Genomic DNA, 19,711 nt, shown 5'->3' with positions numbered 1-19,711 from the left:
AACATTCTCCTCTTCTGGATCCAGCAAAAGTCTCCATTTAAAACACCATGTATTTGTTTCAGCCTTTGTTAGGTTTTCAGTCTCTCAAATTTTTTCCAGCTTCTCCCCATGAAAAGGCTTTTCTGGCTGTATGCTGACTGCCTCATTTGTGGCAGCTGTAAGCTTTAGCTTTAGCCAGATAGCTAGAAAAAGAATTATTTTTCCCGCTCCTTTAAAAATACAAACACACCTCCCTCCTTATTTCATCTTTATGGTATTTTTGGGTTGGCCTGAGGCATTTTAACAATAATCAAAATGAGAGCAGCAGGTAAGAAAATCAGTTCAGTGTTGTTTAAGCATTCATATATAATTTTAAACTTACAAAGGACAAAAATGTGTCATTTCAATTTTAGTCTACAAAGCAAGAAAAGGTAGGTTAGCTAAAAGAATGTGCAAAGAGAAGATGCAAGCAGATAAACCTGTGAAAACATTCTGTCATGGAAGACCAACAGCTATTAAAGCTGCAAAAAGGATAAGCTGGTGCCCTTTAGATATATCCATTTTCCCTTCTGAAGATTTTTGTTGGAGGTTTACAGAGAACACTCCCAACAGCAGTAGCATAAAATAATGATGTACAAGGCTTATAACAATTCAAGCGAATGATAATAGCGATAAAAAATTACAAGCATCTGATTACAGAGTTGAATTCTCTTATGGGCTCTACTCCCTCTCTCGGAAGGCAGTAACGGGTGTGCGTGGATGTTAAAAGCAAAGGGTGTGGGGAAGCAGACATGAACAACAGCAGCTGGTATAAACCTACTTACACCTTTAGGTGGACAAAGCTGGTACTTTGGGTGGTGTGAAGGGAATCCACATTTACAAAACACTTCAGATTAAGAGGAAGAAAAGGGAAGCTCTCTATCCTGTCATCCTAGATCATAGAACTAGGATTTTGGATTGCTCTAACTAGCTGCATGACTTTTGTCACTGACCAATGGAGAAGTCCAGTATTTTACAGGTTTTTTTGCTCCTATTTTTCAGTAAGAAGCTAAAGATGCATTAAAAGGCCATCGAAACAGAAATCTGATATTCTGAATGTTCCATTGCAGTAAACATTCAAAATGTTGCAGTTGCAATATATTAACACATATCTACAAAGCCAATATTAACATAAACCATATAACCAAAAACCACTGGTCTGAGATAAGCTGACACTGAATGGTGACAAAACGCCAATATTATCCAGATTCTATTGGCAAAGAGAAGACAACCATTTTCTGCCTTCTAGCTTGACATTTTTGCTACAGTTTTCATAACAGTTGGCAAAAGAAGAATGGAAGAGCTGACTCTGAGAGACTTTTCTTTGGACTTACAGACTTCTAATGTATGAAGAGATATCCAAGAATCTTTCACTGAAGAGTGAAAGCCATTTTTTCATTTATAGTTTCCCTTGAATGTCAGATTTTCTGCTGCTGAATGCACTTCTCAGAGAATAACAAAGTACTATAGCCCCCCCCAAATTAACCTTACTACTCAGATAGTGGCCACAGACCAATAAGGAATGTCAGCTGTATCTCAGTCCCTCTGCAAAGCAGATCTTGCCAGTATTTAATCCTCACTGACAAGAGATTCAAATATTCCCTGAAGTCTCCAGACAGTTTGTCTGTGCCCTCTTTATTATGACTGTGAGACCACATTTAATAGTAAGAATTTGTTAGTTCAAAGTTCAAAATCACAAATAACTGAAGATAGATTCTTGCTCAAAAAATGCTGACTTGTTTTGAGTTTTCTGGTCACACACTGTTGACTTCAGTTGTTTTCTACTGCTTTTGTTCGTCACCATGACTGATAAGGAATAGGAGATAAGGCATGAGTAACTATGTCCATCATCAGGTGAAATACAGCCTATTTCTTCTGTTTTGAGCTTAGCAGCTTTAAAATAAATCGTATTAATAAAAGTGCAACTTTGCTGGTCACATAAATTTGGGCAATATTAAATAATTTCTGAAGCATTTCACATACCCGATACATCTGTGATAATATTCATTAGTTTCTATGAGCTTCTGGAATAATAAAGGAGCAAAAAGAATACCAACAATAGTTTACATTGTGAAGAGCATAAAGCAGCAAACACAGTTTCTGGTACCATGATATTTAATATCTCTTTACTAACCTCATCACCCAACATATACAGTGTTCTTCCTAATTCTTTCCCTTCTAGGAGTTACTCACGTGTAAACTTTGAGAACAAAATCCTTCTCCTCTTTTATTTCAGAGATTGACTGAAGTACATCCATGATACTCAATACTGCACAGCCATAGGGGCGGCGATAGTGTAAATGAGGGGGGCCTTTTTTTGAATCATTTAGCAACATGCGACCTAAAATTAAAAGAAATTTAAAACATTAGACATTCACATGGAGCCATTCTGTCTATTCTGTTCTATTATCCCTCTGAATGTGCATATCTACAGTGAGTTTCAACCACATCTTGCAGTGTTTCCTGCACTTCTCACTCTTTTGTCTTTTTACATAGTTTCAAATCCAGAGGTCCACTTGAGCCTACCTGACCCACTGGGCCTCTTTGATTTAGGCCCATCACCTCATTTAGCTAGCAGAACACTCAAGGGCAAAGTGAAGAGCATCATGTCTGGCCATCTTTGATTTGCAGCCGCATGACACACATTTGCATCCAGCTGGGTTGACTACAAATCATCTGTTGAATGAGCCAAGAATACAGCTTGTACTCACCTCTCTGCATTTACAGAAAGATTCAGTGTGGTCCCTTCCATTATAGTATAGTACTTACACAATTTTTCACTTTATTTTTATTCATTATATATTGCTTTAAAGGAATGTATTATATATTGAGTCATCCTGTTTGTCTTGGAGCACATAAAGGAGAATTCTGAGATACAAAGCTGCTCAATTATTAACTTCCTGTTGTTCAAGCCGTTTTTTAATAGAGTAAAAAATGCCAAGACCAGAAAAATGACTAGAATAATCTAAGCCAACTTTTAGCATTACACATAATTTGTCCAGCACTTCTTGCATCAAGGTTAAGAATCTGAGCTTGAACTACATCCTATCTTTCTACAAGCTTCGTTTATCATCTCAAGTGATACAGAGTAATTCTAACTTTAGACACTGTGACACAGTGAAGTCAGATAATGAAAAACTGATTCTTCTAACACATTTATGACTTAGAAGGCATACTGTCATTCATGGGACAACACAACAAAGCTATGGTGTCACTAATCTGTTTAGATCTGTACTTTCAGAAAAGATACCTGGGGCTGGTAAACAGGGTTAAATACCCTTCAATGCAGATACTACCTAGCCATTTTTCAGTTAAGTGAAAACCTGGGAAACATGAAAGACAATGCACTATCCCATTGCTTAGAATAATACAACTGAAGAGACCGTCTGTTATTCCTGCTATATATTGTTAAATACTTAACATACGTAAAATATTTACTTGCTAATTTCTTGGTGAAAGTACACATATTCATAGTTTAGAACCATTTAACTCCCTGTTACTAACTAATTATAGCCTTATTAACTAGAGTTTTTTGCTATTCAGCACCTTCCATCTAGAATTGATTCTAGCAATTTAATTCACGTACCAGAAGTCATACAGTCACTTCGCTTAAACACAATGCTAGGCTAAAAAATTCATCTAGCTGTCTGTGAACTACTTTGAGCACTACTACTATACCATATAAGACACATTCTAAATTCAACTTCAATCACAAACACATTCCATTCTTGCTTCTGCAAATCTCAAAAAGAATAAATGAAGCCTAGCCTGGCCTACGAGAAACCCACTCCATGAAGGGCGAGTAGTCAAGTGAATTAGTAAGGACTTTCTTCCTTGGGTACGGTCAGGTACTACGCATCCAGATCTCTCCTTTGAATAGCTCTATGCGAGCAGCCAAGAGAACCTGGAAAGAAGCAAGCATATGCTGCTAAACGTCAGGCTGTGAGCTTGATAGGTTGCCAGCAGGCAGGTACTGCTGCTGCTCCTTTTTGGCATCAGCAGGTAGAAAGAGCACCTGACAGCTGTGACAGCTTCCCTGCTCTTATGCTTTATAGGCATCTCCCTAAACTTGAGTGTGGATTCCTGGATGCACTGCAGACTCATGCAGCAGAAACCCCATCTTATATGTATTTCTCTAACAGCCTCTGATTTACTAGATGTGAATGGCCAGGTACACTGATGTCCTGCCCTGTAAACCAGCTATATATCATCAGTAAGAAAACCTCATTTGACATTTTGGAACATCCAACAAAAAGCCTTCCTCCTCCCCCAAATGTGGTGTTTAATCAAATATTTTGTTTCAGACTAAGAAAAAAAACACCACTGTTAAACAGTCACCAGTAACCTTTTAACACTTAGCTACATATGGTCTGAATATTAATCTCAGCACATAGGCATGAAAGTTTTCTAACTGATTAAATCATTATAATGTCAGTTAAGTAAAACATACATTTAAAAATATTGTAAAAACATTGTTAATTGCATTTATGTCAAGTAATAAATCATACTATACCTATTCGAATTACATGGGCAACTATGTACAAATCTCTCTTCATGTCCTTGCTGCTGAGATCCTAAAAGATTGGAAAAAATATTGACATTAATAAAAAAAGTAACACACTGCACTGCCAAAATACATGCCTGCAAAATTCCCATGAACAAAAATAAGGACTACAAGGCATTACTCTCCATTCATTTAGCTCCTGTGTCATTAAATAAGAGAAAGTATTCTTATTATTTCTAATTTACAGACAAGAAAAACAAAGCATAGAAGAATTGTATTTGGTTGGAAAGTTTTTCAGAAGGAAAAGACATGAAAGATTCTGACTCCATTGACTAGTGATGCTGTATCAAAATTCCAGCAAACATTTGAAATGTTCATTTAAACCTTAATTCAAACACATTATTAGAATGTATTAAATTTACAAAGTAAATTTAAACCCCTAAGTTACCTCAGCTGCAACCCATTCTGGCTTCCTTTACCCCATGCCATGACCGCAGGTCACAGACCTGGTGCCCTAACCCTGTTCCTTTGCTTCTGCGTTCCTTTCTTGGCCTTTGACTTCTCATTGTGTAGCCTTAGTCTCACATGATAGCTCTAGAAAAAATTTGCAGCCTGACTGTCAGAATTGAGATAAAACTTCAAGTCTGGTTTATTTTACGAGTGGATAGGTGCAATTCCTCAGAACAAGCAAGTCTGAAGAAGAATAAAAGGTAGGAGACTCAAGAGACATGGCTTATTGTAATGCTTTTAAATGTGCAGCTTTAATCCTGTTTCATATGATCTATCTTCATTACGTTATGAAAGCAGCAAGGCATTACCTCAACCATGCATAGACCCTACCGGCTCTTATCTGTATGAGTTGATGGGAGCCAAGGGCAGCTAGTTCATAGCTAACCTTCTCAGAAGTCCAAAAGCAGGGTAGGCTGCACAGAAACTGCTGACTGGAAATGCCTTCTATCCCTTTCTAACTGCTGAAACATGCCAAGGGATGATTTGGGGAGCATGGTAGTTGGAAAGGGCCACGTTTGGCTAAAAACATTCAAACGGTTTAAGTAGCACAGACAGTCACTTTTATTTAGTACGTTAGAAACAGTGCTAGGGTACTGGAAAAAACTAAGGAATAAACTCAGTTTTAAGATGAGGTAATTGCTTGGTAAAACGTAGGACTTTAAGATCTTCTGAAAGTTATTTTATAGCAAGCAGCTAGATACATGGATGAAAATTCTGAAATTCCATGTCACAGAATAGCAGGTCGAAACTTCTAAAAACATTCAAACGGTTTAAGTAGCACAGACAGTCACTTTTATTTAGTACGTTAGAAACAGTGCTAGGGTACTGGAAAAAACTAAGGAATAAACTCAGTTTTAAGATGAGGTAATTGCTTGGTAAAACGTAGGACTTTAAGATCTTCTGAAAGTTATTTTATAGCAAGCAGCTAGATACATGGATGAAAATTCTGAAATTCCATGTCACAGAATAGCAGGTCGAAACTTTTAAAAATGACCCTGAAGAAAAAAAAACATGGGAAAAGGAGAACCTACAGAAAAGCAAAAGGGACGCTGAAGCTAACCAAGACAAAAAAGTATTAATGACCTTGTCAAACCTTTAATAATAAAGAAAATAAATTAAGGACATATATATAGAGTACTTGTCAATTTGCATTAACATGTTAGAAGCTGTCTTAATTGCCATTTCCTTGGCATGTTACATTTTTTTCTGACAATATTATAAAAAAAGATCAACTTCTAAGACATTCCTCCCTCTTTTTTTTTTTTAATTAGAAGAAAGATCTAAGAAACATTTCTTCCTAAAAACATTAGCATCGTTCAACAAGTTTTCCTTATGTTCCTAACCTCCAAGACAAGAAGATTTTAAACAGATATGTACTGTGAGAATATTCATTCATGTGTTAAGACTGATGAAAAAAAGCTCCTTGTGCTCTGCAGCAACAGCTGCTGCTTCTCTTTCTCTCCCCCGGCTCTAAGTGCTATCATCTTAGTGTTTACTGACTTACGCCATACAGCCTCCCAATTCTCCAAACATAAAGAGCATCGCTCCAGTCATTTCTTAGGAGAAGAGCAACTGGAAACACAAAATGATTAATGTATTCTTCCTAAGAATGTGGGAGAGAGAGTAAAGTGTGTGCGCATGTGAAGGAGAAACGTCCAGAAAAAAGGTTTTAAGCTCAGTTACTGTTGTTCACTTCACTCCTCCCCTTACACTGAAGCAATGGACATCATCTCACATAATTTTAAAATATTTTTTTTTGTTGTTTGTACAAAATGTTTTCAACATGATGCTTTTTAAAAACAGGTCTAGGGCTTTATATATGACCTTACAAACAACTTGAGATGATAGCTATGTGTTCATGTATCTTCACTTTATTCAACTGAAAAGGAAAAGAGAAGAGATATCCGTCCCAGCAGTAACAGTCACTTCTAAAAGGTACGGTTGTGTGGGCAGAACAGCTTGGCCTTCTACTACCACTTTTTTTTGAAAATACAATGCAAAAATCAACTGGAAAAATCTCGGTAACACACATTCAGATAAAATATTGTATTTTTCTTTAAAAAACCCCACAACTAAGTGGTAATAAAACCACTGTAGAAGGAAATAATACAATTGTTTATGAAGGGGGGTAAATTCTAAGCTGTGGACATCTAAGTTCTGTCATTCCTATTTTGAACCAATTTAGTAAATTAAAAATCGTATTCTGCTGGAAGCTAAAACATGAACTTTCATTCACACAGCAAATTTCTTTCCCATGTAACTTGAGAAACCAAATCTCAACAATTGAGATAATGATGGCAATGCACATAAACACTGAACTTCAGATTATAGTGACATATAGCACAATAAAATCAGGGCACAGTGACTGAGAACTAGGCATAAAGAGAATTTATTCTAAGGAGAAGTTTCAGTCCCTTTCAAATAGTGTTATATTGCTAAATTACAGGAGGCAAGTAATAAATTCATGGCTGTACCTCACCCCATTTAAAAGGAGCACTGTATTTCCCTGGGCAGCATATGCAGTGAGTTGCAAATACGCTGTTTGGTATGCTTACCACTAGCAGATCATGTCTCTCTGAAGCCAAAGAATTAAGCTATATAAATCTTCCTTAGCGTTTTCTCTTCAAGTCTTATTTTGCTGCTGCATGAATAAGGGAACATACTTTCTAGGCTTTCTTCATCACCTAACATACTAGTGTAACATATGGTAGGCTTTATCTTGCATGTCTTGGAGAAATGGAAGTTCCACAGTAAGAAGCGCTTTGACACAATTTTAGTTTCAGTAGTGCCTGACAATACATTTCAAAAAGGAAAAAAACTTGGAGGGAGTACTTAATACTCTAGAGAGCAATAGATTTTTTTGAAAATATCTGCGATTTGACAGGGGGAATTTTATTATACTATCAGATTACCAGTTCTAATTAACAGCAATTTAGAGAACTGTTTTTTCAAAGGGCAGCTGTCAAAATATCAGAAAATGGTAGGGCATGCACATATTGATGAGTTCACACTTCAGTCGCTTTTCAATTTCACAAAAAATATACTGTATCACAGTCAAAAATGTGGGCCCAGATGGCCTTGTGTTTCATTTCGTACAGCAGAGGCTTTTTACGAGGGGAGAAATTCCTACTGTGACATGGACCAAACAACCAAAAGCCCCAACCTCTGTGAGGAAGTCCTCAGATGATTACCTTGCGCATGACTCAGGACCCAGAAGAGGGCAAACTACATTTATTATTTGTTGCTTCTTTGCAATATAAATAAATCAGTTTCCAGTTCTTAGCACTGCATCCACAGGGGGTTTATTTCCCACATCCTTCTGAGCTACTTAAGTGATACTGATTGATAAAAAAAATAATTTCATAATAATTTCAATTGCATGGCTTTTTACAAAATCACCCCTAATTTTTTTTCCCTGGATATTAGGTATGGAAAAGAGTTACTCTGTAATAATAGTTCTTTACAATGCTGGTGTCTATAAAGGTCTAATTGTATGCTAAAAAAACCCCAAACACCATCACCCCACCCCCAAACCAGTGGAATCAGATACCTGACTGCTACTATTTAGTTATTTAAACAGCTTTACCAAATTCAGTTCCCAACCTCATAGGCCACACAGAGTAAGGTATTTAACAAAAATAGCAAGCTTATACGCTGTAGTTACATTTGAATTCAGACATGGGAATGTTTCTAAAGCATGCATAGGCTGAGGTTTGCTTGAGTGAGCTTTAATCTTCAGAGGAAGCAGTTTCTCACCTTTGGTATGGTATGACAGCAGATTCAAAACCAAAACCTAAGTAATTTTGCTATCCTACACAAGAAGACAGCTGAACCCCTAGAAGCAACAGAGGTAACAGGAACAGACAGGGATACCTTGAATTATCTAAGATACGGGGCTTCTTGCCTCTAGGAAAGATTAGAGTTTTAGAAAGATACTGCAGGGTGGAGGAGGAGGGCAAAGAAATAAGTAACTAGATTTAAAGGCAAGAATAACACGAACTTGGGAATAAACCTGAAAATCGTAAGACTATCTTATTTAGGAAGCCTTTAAGAAATTACAATAAAATAGAACCATTGCAGATAAAATGGTTATTCAAAAAGCTGTCATTTGTTGCTCCTTTGCTACATAATTTGGCAAGTTCTCTGAATATGTTGATGAAAAATACTGTATCAGGAGTGTGAAATTTTTTGCATAGATAATGTTCCCAATCATCATAATTCCTGTTATGTAGAGTACGCATTCTACTGGAGAATGTGACAGACAAATCTAAGCACCTCTCAGAGCTGATACTGAGGCAGCTTTGGTATTTTTGTGTAGCTAAGTAGCAAGGCAGCTTGGGAGCAAGCTCTGGTCAGAAGGATAGGTGCTATAGAGTGGCACACATCTGCAATACTTGGGGCTGACCTCTTTTTAGACTGGACTGGCCCTATTCATAATATGCCACAGATCTCTTCTGCAACTATACTATGCCCCTGGCCACAGCATATCATTATTCTTTTTGTATTTTTGAAATCATGTAGAGACTGGTTTCAGGTCACTGGAGCAAAACTGTTTCACACTGTTCACAACCAATAACCCTAAGTAGTGTGGCATCAGTGTAGAAGTTTGATGGTGAAAATCTCTTTAAGAATGATGAACCTCAGAGGCCAGAAAGTGCCAAACTTGGTATGAACCATGCTACGCTGCCTTCTAGGAGCAGTCCTTAGAGCAATTGAATCCTACACTCAACCTTTTTGCAGGATCCAGACATCAGTGCTGAAACTTGCTCTCTTAGAAGAGAAAGATACCTGGTTTTGAGTTACCAACAGTGGAATCATTAGTGCCAATGGCAACACTGTGACACTGTTACCTCTGCTGACATTTAATCAGCTGGTAGCACTTCACTGATGGTGCCAAAACCAGAACTGCTACTGATGTCAGCATCAACGTCAGTGCTAATTTTGGATTGATCTGCATCTCTTATACCCAGACAGAGGCAGAACCGAGTATCCTTACACCTGGCTAGATACACTCTATTCCTTAAGAGGAGAAATTCAGCTTTCTTCTTAAACGAGAAACAGAAACAGTGCTGGTAACCATGCCTATTTCAGTGTCCAGCCCTGCTTGACCTTAGAGGGTTTCACTGCTGGAACTAAAGCTTATAGCCAAGGCCGTCTGCCGTTTTTTTTTTTTCTTCACTGGAGGTAAAAATACTTCTGTCAAAGAGCTTCTAGCATGTGCACTAGCTAAAGGTGAGTCACGATGGAAGGTGTTTATCACACTTGGGATCTGAAATTCCTTACAGCTACTCTGTGATGAGCTGTTAAGTTTCAGTGTCTCTAGATTTCCATATTCTTTCTGAGAAGTGACAAATAAAATCATGGTCTGACACATGATTCTGAAGCAATTTTTAACAGAACTTAAGACCAGCACAGAATGGATATTGAAGATTGAGTGTTTTGAAACTACTATTTTGGTATAACAAAAATTATAAAACAAGAAGGCAGTTAGGTGAGAGGTGAGTCTGAAGAATTAAAAGGAAGTAAACCCTAGCAGGCTATTTCACTCCCAACTGAGGTATCATCTGGTAGGAGTCACAGATGGGTATTACTTATCTTGTATTTCTGGCACAGATGGTTGAAGACTGCTGGTACAGTTGGTCATATCTGCTTTGCGTCAGGATGGGGTAGCTATTTGCACAGACCTAATGTAGAAACTTAGGAAGTCACAGTGTTTCCTTTATTACAACCAACCCTCTGTAGCTCAACTTGCCTGCTGCTTCTGCAGCACATCCCGGTCTTTCTGTTCCATCACACCCACTGTGCTGCCAACCTGGGAGGCTACTGCTGCACCATCTACCTGGGGCTGCTACATGGACTCTTGAACGGGCCATGACAAAAATCTGTTTGGAGAATTTTCTGTTTTTCTGTGCGTGTGTGTTGTTGTAGTAGTTTTTATAGCTTTGATTCTGAAAAAAGTGCCTTGCTTTATTTTCAGGCCAACGCAGCTTCTTCCTGTGCCCTGTTATCTAAAAGCATAGTACACGCAATGAAAATATTCAAAATTTCAAACTATAAGCAGGAACAAATACACTGAAAAGGGAAATACTTCAAATATTACTTAGTCATAAAACCAATTTAGAAGTACATCCATTTTCTTATGTTAACATCTAGTTATAACCATAACAAAACTTAGAAACAGCTTCCTATCTACTCAGTATATTTATTGGAAAGGAAGAATTGGATTTTTTCCCCTCAGGGCGACTACATCTACAATCATACTACCGTAAGGGAAGAATAAAGGGAACAGACACGTACTGTGAAAAGTGCACACATTCGATCTATCTTCTCTGGATTCCTGGGGCCTCCATTCTTGTTTAACCTCACCATAAACCTCTCACTAAAAAGCAAACAATATTAAAAAAATAAACAAGAGTTTCATGTACACACTTCAACATAAAAATACAGGTAGAGTTGTTTGGGTTTTTTTAAAGATGCACTAGGTATTATAATGTTTTTAATTCCAAGAGCATATGAAACAGTACTCACTGGTCTAGATAGAATTCATGGAATAGCATAGAAGACTTTTAACAGCAGGTACTCCACATGTGAAAACATCATATTGGTATATATTCATGATGCAATAACATTAAGATAATGTAAAAATACAAAGCACAGAATTTGAACACAAGTACTTCAGACAAAGGCTAAGGCACACTTGGCTGAGGTGTACACTGCCTTTAGTAAAACTGAGTTCATTAAAATCCACTCAAAACTACAAGTAACAAGAATACCAATTAAGCAATCTCCTTCAACATGTACTATTTATAAAAGTAATATCCTAATTCAAACACATTAAGATTCAATTGATAGAACTGCTTATCAATCAGATTAAACAGTTCTTTTACCAGCAAAACCAGCATGTATAGCCAGACTGCAAAATATGTAATCCTTACTGTGGACAGCGAGCCATGGACAATGGTATTATTTCTTAAGACAGACAGAGAATTTATGTATACAAATAAATTAGATGAGAAAGAGTAATTTATTTACTAGATGTGCAACAATGCACTAAGTATATTGACCAGAATTTTCTTCCTAGAGATTCATAGGAATAAAGCAAGATCACACCATTAAATCTTCTAGTTACATTTCCATTTTATTACAGATCCTTTCAATTTTATCCAGTTTGACTGGATCAACTCCAGTAACCTTTATTTGACTTCTGAGATTCTCCAGCATATTATCCACTGTTGGCCTGAAGAATATGAAAACATAGAGTATGCACTACTTCCTTTTGTAACTTGCTCCAAAAGGCTATTTATCCCTACTGTTAAAATGCATGGGTTAACAGCAGCTTGGAAAATGCCTGGTTTTGGTGTTTAGCCACTGCTTTCTGTTACACTTGCTTCTGTATGTTAAAGAGCCCTTTAGAAAAGCTAATTTCTTACAGGGTAGTGGTATCAGTCATTAATTATATTATGTAATCAAATATCTCTCCAAACAAGTAAGCAATTTAATGCTGTTAAGAAAGTCAAGAAGAAGTGCTGGAATCATTTTATAGAACTTACCCATAGTGCAATTTTTCAACACCATTTCATGAACAGTTCTAAAAATGTAAGTGTGTAACAGTCTAGTACTGGTACTGCCTACATCATAAATACAAATAAACACATGTTTTTCACACATATGAAAGTGAGTCCCTACTAATCCTAACTGCAATTTATCCAACATCACATATTAGCCTTTTTACTACAGCGTTATGCTGAGAGTTCATCTGAAGCAACCTGTCCATTATAAATACCGATAGATTTTCAAAATTGCTGCTTTTGTCAGAATGGTCCCTAATTCTGTAAGCTTGACTCATATATCTTGTTACGCACCTTTGCATGTTTATTTGCTCAAGTTTATCTTGCTAAGCAATCCAGATCATGCTCTCTCGCTGTTTCACTCTCCCTATTACTCAGTATTAATCCAATCTCCATGCATCCCACAACTTCATTCAGTGATAATTTTAACTGATTCACAGCAGATGCTTATAAGCTCAGAGACTGTTAACATGCCCCAAAGAAACCCACAGGAAACAGGTATTGGATGATTCTTTACCTACAACTACTTTCTGAGATGTCAATTAGTAAGTTAAGAATGTTTTAGCAAATGCTTCAATGACACGGTATAATCTAATCTTTTAGTAAGAACTTTATGATGTATTAAGTGGAGTGCAGTACATTCCAGTAAGAGTTACAACAATATTATGTCTTCATATTTACCGCTCTCTACCTAATACATAAATCGCAAAAAGTGAAGTCAGAATTTTCAAAATAAGATCTATTTTCAATAAAAACACATTAATTACATTCTTAACCTTTATCATTAACTCAGCCTTGTGCTCATTATTTTGCTGGTAACTAATTAAGGTTGTGAAAACACATAGTTGCAAGCAATTTGAGCAGGATGGCCAGAGCGGTTGTTTCTCCCAGCTGTTCACCTCCATCCTTTGTTGCTCCTGTGTAAGGGCCACACAAACAGGACCTGCAGCACTACCTGAACAATTACACTGCAGAACTCTAAATATTAACACAAAATGCAATAGGTGTTAGTTCAGCAGCAATTACGTTTGCTGGCATTCAGCTCTCTCTACTCAACGAATTTCAGAAGAGGAGCAGGCAGGACAGTTACAGCGACGCCCACAAGTAAGCTCTGGTTAATGCAGGGAATGAAGCAGAAGACAACCAACTTTTATACCGTCAATTTCCAAACAGGAATCATGCTTTGTATCATTAAAAATATGTAGGAATTTAAAGAGGCATCAACTCATAACCATGTTCTTTCCAAGCCACAGCAATAAACATCAATGTTTCCAATTTCAAAAACACCATTCAGGGAGACTTCAATTTTAATAAATCCATCTAATTTTAATCCTTGAATCAGTTTTATTGTACAATCTTTCATTTAGAAAGAGTAGGAGGTAACATACATGTAATTTCTGTTACAAGTACAGTTTGTAAAGCATGTCTCCTTCCATGAAGTAAAATGCCTTAAAGAAAACAAACAAAAAGCTACCATGACCTACAGAGCTACAAAAGTAGCTTTCATAAAATAAACACCCGGTCCTCTTTAAAACTCAACTTGAAACAGCTATAATTAAATGATTGTAGTTTATTTGTTAAATGGAAATTTGCCAACATCGTCTACTAATACACTGAAAAATAATTACTATGCCTCATGCGTATTAACGGTGTCCCATTTTTAAGGATAAGAGCACAAAATAGACCCATACTACACAAACAAGATCTCTGGCAAACTATCCTTTCACTTCTGCTGAATGTAATCCAGCCACCAAACGGGGTGCAACAGACGAACACAAAGGTAATACCTGCAGCCTGGGATCAGGAGGAAACAAGGCAACAAGCAGCCTGCCAGTAGAAGACTATGAGCAATATAAATGAAGTCTGCAGGGGAAAGTGTGTTCACTGGTGAAGACACCCATCCGAAATCAAACTGCAGATCAAAGCTGGCTCACCTATATTTGACTGCAAATCCCTGGAAGTTATTATACCCTATATAATAAACACCTGGAATATCTTCACTTTCATTTTAGTGGTCAGATCAAGGCCCGTTCTCTTAATTCAGAGGATGACCGACCTTTTCAAGGGAAACCAAACCACTAGCAGAACACCAAGCTCTTCCGCAAGATGAAGAGTTATTTACAGGAAGGGAAAACAGAAATTTGAAAATGTACCACTGACAGAATATTTTCAAATTCTGGGATAAAAATACAGGAAATATATACTATTATCCAATATTATAGAAGCAGAAGTGCTGGTCCACAGATAAACTGAGTTTAGACAAATCCTAACAAACATCCCTCCATATGAAAGGTCCATCTTACCCTACTATGCTGTTTCTAACAATGTCTAGCAGTGGAAACAATAGAAGACTAAAGAAAGCATACAGTAACGCTCTGCTGATAGGTACTACCAGCTTACACCAAAGTGAATCATAGAAGCTCAGGAACAGCAACAATAGCTTTGGGTTTAATAGTCCTGGATATATCAAACCCAGGAAAGTATTCAGAATGTCATGCCTAAAAAATTCTCACTAGCCATTCACAGAGCTACTATTGGAGAGTGAACTTTACAGTAATTTGTAATATATGTATGTACCACACAAATGCATATATATATGCATTATATAACATAATTTAAGAATTAAAACTCATTCAATTTAAGTTCTTCAAGAAATAATGTTATAACTGCTCTTTTACCTCCATTGATCACAATAATAACATTACATACTATATTTTAAATCTCCAATAAGTTCTGTATTTTTGAATTTCCAACACAGGTTTTCTTTGAAAATCACTTCAGCACTAACGAGCATTTCATTTTCATAACTGAGGTTGAATACAATACTGTATGCCACAGAATCCTGTGCAGGCCATCCCTCCGACAACAGCAGAGAAGGGACTGTCAAGCCTTTGAGCTGATATAGCCTATTTATACTTGATTCATTACCAACAGTTGTATTGTTCAGTCTGCTTTCAAAACATCCAGAGAAAGATATTCTGGAGGCTCATTTGATAGCCTCTTGCAAGGTTTTACTGCATTAACAAGTGGAAATCTTTTTAAATTTGCAATTTATTCTTTTTCCTGTTACAGCCACAGAGAAAACCTGGTTCCCATCCCCATATTCCAGTGCTTTTCAAGAGATGAAGCAGACCACCAACTTTTTCACCTGCCTATTCATCAATTGTTCCCTTATCCCAGCACTACCTCAGTAACAGCCTTTAAATTCCTTCCTTTAATTTCCAGTCCTCCCTTCAGTCCTTTTGAGCTTGTGTCACTAAATAATTAAGGGGACTTTGAGGCAACCGTAGCATTTGGGAACTGTGGAACACAAAGTGGCATTCTGTCAAAGGAGAGATGCAGTGACAGGACAAGGAGAACGAAAAGACAGCGCTGATAATAGGTAGCCTTAAAAGACGAAGCAACCTCAAGTTCTTACACCTTTCCTTGTGGGTCATTTCTCCTAAACTTACAGTTTTGTTTCTCAACTCCACAATTTCTCTAATCTTTGGTATTACTGTTCGAGAACAGTTTACAGAAACTGGTCTAAATATTCCACTAAGGTCTCACTAGTGCTAATAATGTTAGTATATCCTGGAATGGGACTTGAACCTTTTTACACTGTTGACCCATATTATGAACTAGTTAGTCAGATGCTCCCCATTTTCCAACTGGAAACTTATTTTTATGTCAAAGGAAACCAGGAAGAATAAACCTATTTTCAATGATCTGAAGATCCACTGTCTTCAGCTATTATTATAGCTCCTTTTTTGGACAAAGATAGGGTCAAGAAACTTAATGGGAATTCAGTCAGTTTCTTATTTTGGAAACTACTTCCTTTGGAAGAGTTCAGTCACCCGTGTGTCTGTTCCTCAAGCTTATCTTCTGCACAGAGACAAGAGCTTGCATAGAATCTGGACAACATTAGAGTCTGGTTTAGTAAACGAAAATACCAATTCTGAGTAAACGCCATATGGAAATAATTGTCCGTGTTTGCATGCATTAAGTAGTATTTTTATTGTAATTTAATATGCTCTAATTTAAAGAAAACAGACACATGTTACTCTGTAAAAAAACCTCAAATACATCATAAGGAAAATTTAAAAACCTAGTAGCTACAATTGTTAAATGAGCGGTGGAAATTAAGTATAGGGAGATACTGAGTATTTGATGCAATCTGCTTGATCAAACTGCTGTCAAAAAAAAAAAAAAAAAATCAGCTATTCTGAAAATACACTGAATACACTGAAACCAGTTCTCCCTTGCATAAAATTGGAGAGAAGAAATGCACCAGCAAATTAACATTTTCACCTCGCTGAGTTCAGACCTAAGATGTGCCACATCAGTAGCAGAGTCTTAAACAGAAGCTTATTTATTCCTCTTGCTCCTACACGCTATAAGCAATCTCCAATTACTCTAACTGCAAGATCTCCTCCTGTGCTAACTTACATCACAGTGAAACCACCCCTTGTGTAGCCATAAGTCAGGTTTACAATCACTCATATGATTAGTAATTGCTAAAGCTACTCAAATATAAGAAACATTGCTCTGACAAGCAAAATCAAATAGCTTCTTGTTCTTGTACTGGAAAGGAAGAAAAATGAAAGCAGCATAGTGTCTCACTTCTTGGCTTCCTTTAACTGTCTGAAAAGCAGGACCATACTGAACTGGCATCTGTTTCTGCAAAAAGGAAGGAAGCAATCAGTGGTTTGGGACATTACATTTTCAGCATGAAGGAAGAGGCAAACAGGGACAAAATTTACTGTTGGTTGAGCAGGAGTGGCATTATGCTTGTGGGGAGTTTTTGTTACTGAGATTGTTTGTGGGGTGCTTTTTTTTGCATAACATGCAAAGATGACAACAAAAGGCCTGGCAAAGAGCTTGGAATGGGTTAGTAAGCTCCCTTGTATTAACTCATTGGCAGGTTTAACTAGTGTGGGGTTGTGAGGCAAAAATCTTAACTGCGTATCCATTTATGAATGTCGGTACAGCATTAATAGGTGCACAGTGCCAAAGCAATGGTAGTCTGTAGAGAGACTAAAGACCAATTTTCTGTTTGAATTGGAAACTGATGGTACAGAACATAGATTTAAAAAAAAAAAAAATTAACAGTACACAGGAGATTGGTTTTCTGAAGTAAAGACAGCAACACATTAGGGTGTCAATCCCCTTAAGCAGACACCTCACATACTGTACCCTTCCCTTGACTTTAATGGTTTGGTAGCCATTTCTCCCAGCAACAAATTCCTCCTTCACCCTTTCCACTACAAAATGCCACTAAAAGGCAAAAGTTCAAATCTGTTCCTTCATTTTTCTTATTTTCCTCAGTACTACTTATATCCAGAGAACAACTGGGGGAACACTGAAAACCCTCAACATTTTTACAAGCACCTCAGTTCTTTCTTAAAGGCTGTATTTTACTGGGTTTTCAGAATCTAGCATTTGACAGATCCCTTCTAAGAAAAAAGGTTATTTTTGAAATATATATTGGTCCCGTGACATATGTACCAGTGCACAGTGAAAAGGGTCACATGGTAGCAGAGAAGATCATATAACAACTTGTATTTTAGTCCCTGATCCTGTTTTAGTGTCTCCCTACGTTTCTTTCTTACTCTTCTAGTATCATGTAAATCCCTACCTGCATACAAAATAAAAATTCAGGAACAAAAATCTGAAAATGTTATCACAGAAGCTAGCAGAAATAAGCTACATACAAAGACTTGCCCAACCAGCACAGCTCACCTCTTTTCATCATACTCAGTTCTACCATTTAAGAAATGGTAATAAGCATATTACTTAATTTCTCACAAAAAAAAAAAATCTCATCTAGTCTCATTTCTTTTAATGAATGCTAATATGCCTGACAATAACTCTAGAATAAAATTTGATTTGGCTCATGAATATCATAAGCATTTTAAGGCATTGCTGTAAATCTTTCGTCCCAGATAAATCTCAAGAATAAACTGTATGCACTGCAAGCCCAGGTCAACCAGGATAGACCTCAGGATGAGCTAGTCATTCTCTATGACAACAGAAATCTTGCCAACATTTGCCTTCAAACCATTGCAGTCTTGCTGTGCACACCGTATTTCAGGCAGTTTACTTCATCAGTGCCATGGGATACTGCATTCTTTGCACCGCTGTGTGTACAAGCTCTAGAAGGACAGTATGTTGACCAAGTGAATGGAATTATGATAGGAATTACTAGTATGTGACCAACATATTTTCTTAAAGCTGCAAAAAAATGTGCTTGTTTCAAAATATTCCTTAGTTAGCAGAGACACACCGTGAAAGAGATTTCTGGTCTTTTTGCACCGGGGGGCGGGGGGAGGGAGAAGATAACTGAACTACAGTCTCTTCCCACAAACTAATATTAATTACTGAATTACTTAGTATCAGAGAGGAAGTACACTGAACCAGCACAGCAGAAGTTTTAAAGCCTCAACGCAGCAGCATTAGCTAGCTTTTCAGGAAAGTGATTATTGCTCTCCAATTGCCTATCTGGTGGCAGACGAAAAAACCCTGGCTGTATTGCCCCGGATTTCCGTTTGTGCTGCATCATGCAATATCATTAACAACAACAATACCAGGCTTCTCGTATTTGCTTGTACAACATTATGTAGGATCAGGGAAAACATAGAATTTCATTCCCTTTGACAAAATCTTTCTCAAAAACATTGCTCAGTGATCAAAATGCGTCACTATGGGACGCATTGTATCCCGATCCTTTTGAGAACTCCCTGTAGAAACTTTCTAAAAAAGAAACAACTGTTACGTCAGGACTTCTGAACTTTTATTTCAACCAGATAGTCTCATATTCATGAAGAAAGCATGCCTGTATATTGGTATTTCAATCACTTCCCACTTTCATAAATACATGGTTGCTTTTTCACCTGAAAGACGATTTAAACAATAGGAGAAAGGGTTTCTAATGAAGTACAACTGTCCATGACACCTATGTAAGTAGGTGAAGAAATGCAAATGTAAAGTTATCATCAAACGGTAAATAATTTTGGCTCCTCCTAAGAGCTGAAGTCGCTTGTAAATACTACTTTGTGGAAAGATCACAAATACTTTTAACAAAGTTCCCTTTTTGTGAAAATATTTCAGAATTCATCTACATATTGCTATT

The 19,711-nt window shown here is 37.1% G+C and overlaps 1 protein-coding gene across 1 annotated transcript in view; it reads right to left on the bottom strand.

The window, feature by feature from the left end:
- The window catches only part of DOCK3 (dedicator of cytokinesis 3), a 207,071-nt gene that overhangs the window by 91,756 nt on the left and 95,604 nt on the right, over positions 1-19,711 (bottom strand). Inside the window, 3 exon segments of the mRNA XM_035894678.1 lie at positions 2,212-2,359; positions 4,532-4,592; positions 11,330-11,411. Coding sequence (XP_035750571.1) covers positions 2,212-2,359; positions 4,532-4,592; positions 11,330-11,411 — 291 coding nt within the window.

Source organism: Egretta garzetta, unplaced genomic scaffold (genome assembly GCF_000687185.1).
Source record: "Egretta garzetta isolate BGI_Z169 unplaced genomic scaffold, ASM68718v1 scaffold215, whole genome shotgun sequence".
NCBI lineage: Eukaryota > Metazoa > Chordata > Aves > Pelecaniformes > Ardeidae > Egretta > Egretta garzetta.
Note: the sequence above shows the minus strand (reverse complement) of the source record. Positions and strands in the feature narration are given on the sequence as shown.